Below are 7,500 nucleotides of genomic sequence, written 5' to 3' on the forward strand. Positions count from 1 at the left end.
CAGCTGAGACAAAACAAACTAAAAACAAAAAAAAACAAAAAAACAAATCCTTCCACCCACACCACAAGACTAACAAAAGTAATCAGTATATCACCGCCCCTCCCAGTCGCCCCCAATCTCCCCCAACCTGCCTGCATACCCTGCCCCACCACGCCCCGCCCCGCCCCGTGTCAGCCTGTCCTCGTCGCGGCCTCCCATTCACAGCTCGGCTCATTCATAGCTTTGCAAACAGAATCAGTGATGGACGCGGACCCGAAGTGAATCAATATGGGACTGGATTGCTTTTGCGCGCCGCCGATGTTGGGAGGGAGGGTGGGGGAGGGGATAGAGGAGGGAAATGGGGGAGGAGGAACATGCAAAGTGTGTGAACCGCGTCGATGTAGTGGCGGGACAGTATCGTGGTGTGTCATGTATCCTAACTCCAGGGTTGAATGTACTGTGGTGGACGTGGTGGTGGTGGTGGTGTTAGTGGTGCTTGTGGTGGTGGTGGTGGTGTGGTAGACCGTGGTGGAGGTGGTACTGATGGTGGTGGTAATGTTGGTACTGGCGGTGATAGTGATGTTGGTACTAGTGGTGATGGTTGTGGAGATAGTTGTAGTGGTATTGGTACTGATGGTAGACTTTGGCGATGGTGGTACTGGCAGCGGTGTGGGGTGGTGGCTAGGTAGGGGCGTGGTGGGTGTGGCGGACGCAGGAAGGTAAATATATCTTGTCTCGTCTTCGCTGGCCCGACTCGTGGCGACGGCGACATGTCCACCTCGCCGCCCGGACCCTGTCGCACCGCCGCCCAGGCACACACTGAGGGAGGGAGACAGGGAGCCGCGCCCCCCGCCCGCCACTTCTTGCTGTTGCTCTCCCTTTTTGCTTGTCTGTCTCGTGTGTCTTCCTCTGTTGTGTTATTGTAATTATTGATATTATTATTATTGTTATTATTATTATTATTATTATTGTTATTATTGTTGTTGTTGTTGTTGTTGTTGTTGTTGTTGCCGCAGCCGCCGCTGTTTACTACTACTACTACTACTACTACTACTTCTACTGCTAAGACTACTAGTACTGCTTTTGTAAACATAGAAAGAAAGTCGAGTACTTTTTCTCGGTTCATTTACATTCCCGTCATTATTATTATTATTATTATTATTATTATTATTATTATTATTATTTATTTATTTATTATTATTATTATTATTATTATTATTATTATTATTATTATTATTATTATTATTATTATTATTATTTCACCACCACCAGCACCACCACTTTTATTCAGCCAGCCCTCGTGGCAGGTGCGGTGTATCAGTCAAGCGGCGTGGCAGCGGGATGGCGGTAATTTAGCCCTCGGCCTGTCTGGCATCAATACCTCAGAATCATTTATAGCGCGGGACATTGTCAAGAGTTTCTTTTCCCTCCTTGCCGTAAGCGTCACGTCCCTCCTGGCGGTGGCGGGATCAATGATTACACATTTATCTGCCGCTCTTGCCGGCGACTCCCTGGGGTACCATTAAGAGAGCGGCGGCGTGAGGCGGCCCGGGATGGAGTGCTGTGGAGGGGAAAGTAAGAAACATTATAACACAAGGGAAGCTGCAAGGAGTTACTTACTCTAAGTATAATGAATTGTTAGACAAGTCATCCTAGTTATTTTTGCGGTCTTGCATCGTTAGGTTAGGTTGTCTATGGTTTGACTAATTTAGGTTAGGTTAGTTATGGTTTGATTAGGTTAGGTTGTCTATGGTTTGACTAGGTTACGTTAGCTATGGTCTGATTAGGTTAGGTTAGGTTAGGTTGTCTATGGTTTGACTAGGTTAGGTTAGCTATGGTCTGATTAGGTTAAATTAGGTATAGGTAGTAATAGTGTGAGATGGAATGTGCTAGACAAACTGAAACAAGCGCTGGACAGTAGAAGGGAAGATGTAGATAGATGTGAAAGTAAGGAAGGAGTGGATTGGTGGAGTGTGGAGTAAGGTGAAGGTGGATGGCAGTAAAATAAGCTCCGTTAGAGATGAAGGACCTTGCCAGACAGACGGACAGAGAGCAGACAGAAGAAAGGATAGGGAGAGACGCGAAAACAAGGAAGGGGTGGATTGGTGGAGTGTGGAGGGCGCACGGATGGATGGCAGTAATAGGGTTGGTGTGATATGGAGCGCGGCAAACAGAGTGAGACAAGCAGCCAGACAGTAGAAAGGAAGATTCGGATGGATGCGAAGACAACAAACCTTGGCCAGACAAAGATAGACCGACCACAGAAGACAAGCTGACGGACAGAGAGAAATATATAGACAGACAGACCTTGCGGCGAGACCAGACAAATATACCTCGCGCCATGCAGGAGACACACACACACACACACACACACACACACACACACACACACAACACACACACACACACACACACACACACACACACACACACACACACACACACACACAGCTTCCTTGCCTTGTGACCTTTCAATTTGTGTTCAGTCATTGCAATCACGATTTTACTTGATAATTGTAGAGTCATTTAACGTATTTTTCTTTTTTCTTTTTTTCTTTTTCCTTTTTTTTTTTTCTTTTGAATTTTCTTCACTCACATTTATTCACGTCTTCTCCTTCCTCTCTCCCCCCTTTCCTCTCCCTCTCTCACTCCCCTTCCCCTCCCCTCCTCGGTCCCTTACCCCCCGCCGATCTCTCCCTTACTGTTAATCTTAAATGTTACCTGTTTTTTCTCACCTGTAAGTCGTTTAACAGGTGAGCGCTTGTCTGTGATGTCCGCGTATTTGGTGAATGGAATATTATTCATTGATTTATTATTATTATTAATGTTATTATTATTATTATTATTATTATTATTATTATTATTATTATTATTATTATTATTATTATTATTATTGGAAGGACGTGGTTTTATGTTTATGTGCGTGCACGTTTACTTGCGTGCGTGTGTGCGTGCGTGCGTGCGTGCAGGAAATCATCAAGCCCATGTATTCTTTCGTTCTAAGTACAAACTCCCGACGCAATAAAACTCAAGATGAAAAGAAAAAAAAAAGAAAAAAGAAAAAGGAAAAAAAATATCGACCTATCCGATTATCATCATATTTATCAACATTTATTCTTTCAACATTTTTTATATTACTTTGAAACATACGCAGCGAAGACAAGAAAGGAATAAGAAAGAGAAAAATGGACATTTCAGCGACACGTAGTACAGAGTATAACGCAATTAACAAGAAGGTGAGAGATAAAGAAAAATAGAATAAAATAAAGAAAAAGAGGAAGAGGAAGAAGGATCACACACTTTCGGACATTTTCAAGAGAGACAACGTTGAGGAAGGTGACGTCAAGGAACAAGAATAGAAAACGTTACCCAATCCTCTTCACCCAGATGAGGGAAGTGCCTGTAACGTTGGAAACTCGGAAACGTTTGGCGTGCTCGCGTATGGCAGCAGCCGGCGAGGGGTAACGATTAGAGGGGTGAGGGGGAAAGACTTAGTTTACTGATAGGAAAGCGTACAGTATAAGAGGAGGCGGACAGAGGGCTTCAAGTGGCTTATTAAGGGGATAAACGAAATCCTCTGGTCAAATAATCAGGATGGAACAAGACATAACGGATTCAAGTTTGGTACAGGGAGTTTCAGACTTTACCAGAGAAAGGGACGAGTGATTGAAGAATACTGGTTTAGATATAAGAGGGGATAAGAAGAAATCAGTTCTCAGTGTGGTAGATGACGAACAAACTCACCAATCAGGTTTTAGTGTCGACAAGAGGAAACGTCAGAAGAAAATTAATGGTAATGATCAGGGGGTGATAGGAAAATTAATGGTAATGATTAGGGGGTGATAGGTGGATATAGGTAAGTAGGTATGCTCTATTATAGGGACAACCATGTGTAGGGGTACCGGCTTCTCGCAGCTACCTTAACGTTCTTATGTTCTTAGTGAAGGTTGTGAGGAATGAAGAACAAAGGACGGAGGGAAAGAATGAGGAAGTGAGGGAATGAGAGGGCAGTAATTCAGTGGGGAAGGAAGGTATATGGAGTGAGTGAATTGGTGAGCGAAAAAGCCTTACGTGGACTACAAGGCTTGTTGATCGGTGGATGCATGTAGTGAGTGATTTAGTGAGTGAGTGAGTGAGCGAGTAGAGGAAGCAGTGAGTGAGTGACAATGACAGGAAGTAGTGAGTGATTAACAAATAAAGAACCGCTTTTCCTTTTTTTTAATGCTCAGTGGAACCCACATGCACTACCACCACCATCACAACAACAACAACAACAACAACAACAACAACAACAATAATACCATCATCAACAACAACATGATCAACAACAACAACAACAACAACAACAACCTCCACAACAACCACCACTACCACCATCTTCATCACCACCACCACCACCTTCCTCACCTCCTTAACAAGTATGTACTAACAACCTAATTGAGAATGACGCTAATTGGACTGTAGAGTAGTTAGTTAACGAGCATGGTATTATTATTATTATTATTATTATTATTATTATTATTATTATTATTATTATTATTATTATTATTATTATTAATATGGTAATTTCTAAAAGCATCGTTTCCTCTTTTATATTCTTGTTTTCTTGTTCTTTTCTTTTTAGCCTTATTTCGTTAATGTCTCGCATGTTCTCTTCTTTTTTCATAATTCCTCGTCTCATTTCTAAACACTTAAGAAAGAAAATGAAACGCATGAATGTCACGATCGTTTTTTTTATCAATCTTATTATTTTTACTTCCCTGAATGGCATTATGACTCGATACCTTGTCTCATTTTCGCACAATTCTAACATCTTATATTTCTATTATTATTATTATTTTTTATACCTTCTTTTGTCTTGAGTTTTCATCGTTTATCCGTAATGTTAACTTTTATATTATTACGTCTTTGCTCTCTCTCTCTCTCTCTCTCTCTCTCTCTCTCTCTCTCTCTCTCTCTCTCTCTCTCTCTCTCTCTCTCTCTCTCTCTCTCTCTCTCTCTCTCTCTCTCTCTCTCTCTCTCTCTCTCTCTCTCTCTCAAGGAAGAAGGTCGCCGCACACGCAACATTTTACTTTTATTTATTTTTATATCTTTTCTATTATCTCTAGTGGCATGTTGAGTAGTTCTTTATGTCCCAGAGTGGAGGTTTATCTGCCGTGTTTTGCAGTGTTGCGGCATCGCTTACCCCTCGTCCGCCACCTCCTCTACTTGTGTGTGTGTGTGTGTGTGTGTGTGTTTCTAGGGTTCTTTCTACTCTACTATACTACTACTACTACTACTACTACTACTACTACTACTACTACTTTAATGGTGACAAAAACGGTGATCTTTGTGTGTGTGTGTGTGTGTGTGTGTGTGTGTGTGTGTGTGTATGATTAATTTATAGTTCTGCACGAGTAGATAATTCCTAAGTCTGAGTGAATATGATGAATGTACTACCATATTAATTTCACACACACACACACACACACACACACACACACACACACACACACACACACACACACACACACACACACACACACACACACACACACACACATACCTTTCCTTCCATCCCTTCACTTTTCTGTTTCCTTTCACTAGTATTGTTTCATTCATACATCGTGCAGAGAGAGAGAGAGAGAGAGAGAGAGAGAGAGAGAGAGAGAGAGAGAGAGAGAGAGAGAGAGAGAGAGAGAGACGCAGCAGGCACACTTGGCACTCGTATACAGCCCAGCATTAAAGCGACCCTGCATATTCCCAGGTCTAATTAGGAGCCAGTTCACCTTGGCCTACTTGGAGCCTCAGGTATGGACTAGCTGACAGCCCCTCCCTCCCTCCTTGACAGCCCGCGAGGCACTGAGCAGGAAGGCGTAAATGTGAGGAATATTATGTAGGGTGATGGTGGTGGTGGTGGCGTCAGGCTTAGCTGGGCCCTACCTGTCATTACCTGGCGGGGGGAGAGGCGGGGGCGGGGCGCTAATTGTATGTTGTGGGTGAGAAAAGGTTACCTGATAAGGGCCATATATATTTGTTTATCCATAGTTATTATTTTTAGTCTCCTTCCCCCTCTCCCCCTCTCTCTCTCTCTTCCTTTCTCACTTTTCTTCCTCTCTCTATGCCTATATCCCCTCTTTCTCCTTGTTTTCTTCTTGTTCTTCTTGGTCTTATACTATTCTTCTTCTTCTTCTTCTTCTTCTTCTTCTTCTTCTTCTTCTTCTTCTTCTTCTTCTTCTTCTTCTTCTTCTTCTTCTTCTTCTTCTTCTTCTTCTTCCACTTCCTCCTCCCTCCCTTCTCCTCCTCTTCCTTAGCTCTCTATTTATTTTTTCCCCTGTCAATGTCTTATTCTTGTTCCCTGGTCGCCCGTTTCTCCCGCCCGTTATGTTCCCGCCAAGAAAGGAGCGGTGAAGGCTTTATATTTTATTGTCCTCACGTTGTCTGCGCCAGTATTCATCTTTTTGTGCCCCGGTAACTTTAAGTATCTATCAGTATTTATGTGTGTGTATGTATGTGTTTATTTAGGGGGATAGGGACAGAGGGAGAGGAAAGGGGAGGGGGAAGGTATGTATGTACGGGACTCTCTCTCTCTCTCTCTCTCTCTCTCTCTCTCTCTCTCTCTCTCTCTCTCTCTCTCTCTCTCTCTCTCTCTCTCTCTCTCTCTCTCTCTCTCTCTCTCTCTCTCTCTCTCTCAAACACACACACACACGCACACACACAACTCGTGACTCGTGCCCATAAACATGTATTATGAACCCATATAGGCCTTTCTGTCACTGGGATAGAGAGAGAGAGAGAGAGAGAGAGAGAGAGAGAGAGAGAGAGAGAGAGAGAGAGAGACGAGGCAGTATGTCACTTGCCCCTCCACCTCTTCCCTTCCTCTTCCTTCATCGTTCCCCTTCCTCTCCTCCCTAAGTTCCTTCATCATCCCCTTTACCACCACCACCACTACCACCACCACAACCAGCTCCTCCTCCTCCTCCTCCTCCTCCTCCTCCTCCTCACTTACCCTCTTCACCTCTTACTTCCGCTTGTCTTTCCTCCAACACTTGTATTTCTTTCTTCTTCTTTTATTTTATTTCATTTTATTTCATTTCCTCCTCCTCCTCCTCCTCCTCCTCCTCCTCCTCCTCCTCCTCCTCCTCCTCCTCCTCCTCCTCCTCCTGAACCTCAACCACACAGGAACAAAAAAAAAGAAAAAGCAGCAGCAGACATGTTATCCCTTACGGTGCTGCTGCTTATGATAAAACGCACATTAATCTTCAAGAGACACAATCATTTAAGTCCCCTCCACCCCCGTCCCCGCTGCAAAACTGTCTCCCACTCCCCCCGTCCCAACACCCCCCCACGGGAATCTCCACCCCTCCCACCCCCTGCCCCCACAACATCCCACTTTCCACCCCCTCCTCCATCCACTCCACCCTACTCCTTCCGTCTCCGCGGTGTGGTGGAGCGGTTCCTTAATGGCCTCTCTTGCTGCCTAATTGCCCTCATTACTCCGGGAAACAGTTAATTCCGCCTCCTCCTAATTTCATAATTTGA

General features: G+C 44.0%; 1 protein-coding gene across 11 annotated transcripts in view; it reads left to right on the forward strand.

Annotated features, from left to right (window-relative positions):
• The window catches only part of LOC135100766 (transcriptional coactivator YAP1-like), a 141,754-nt gene that overhangs the window by 91,937 nt on the left and 42,317 nt on the right, over positions 1–7,500 (forward strand). For 8 of the 11 annotated variants that reach the window (XM_064004047.1, XM_064004046.1, XM_064004042.1 and 5 more), the window contains one exon: positions 4,209–4,397. The exons of the other annotated variants lie outside the window; for them this stretch is intronic. In XM_064004047.1, the coding sequence (XP_063860117.1) occupies positions 4,209–4,397 (189 nt within the window). The remainder of the gene's footprint in view (positions 1–4,208; positions 4,398–7,500) is intronic. 11 annotated transcript variants of the gene reach the window in all.

Source organism: Scylla paramamosain, chromosome 5, assembly GCF_035594125.1.
Source record: "Scylla paramamosain isolate STU-SP2022 chromosome 5, ASM3559412v1, whole genome shotgun sequence".
Taxonomy (NCBI): Eukaryota; Metazoa; Arthropoda; class Malacostraca; order Decapoda; family Portunidae; genus Scylla; species Scylla paramamosain.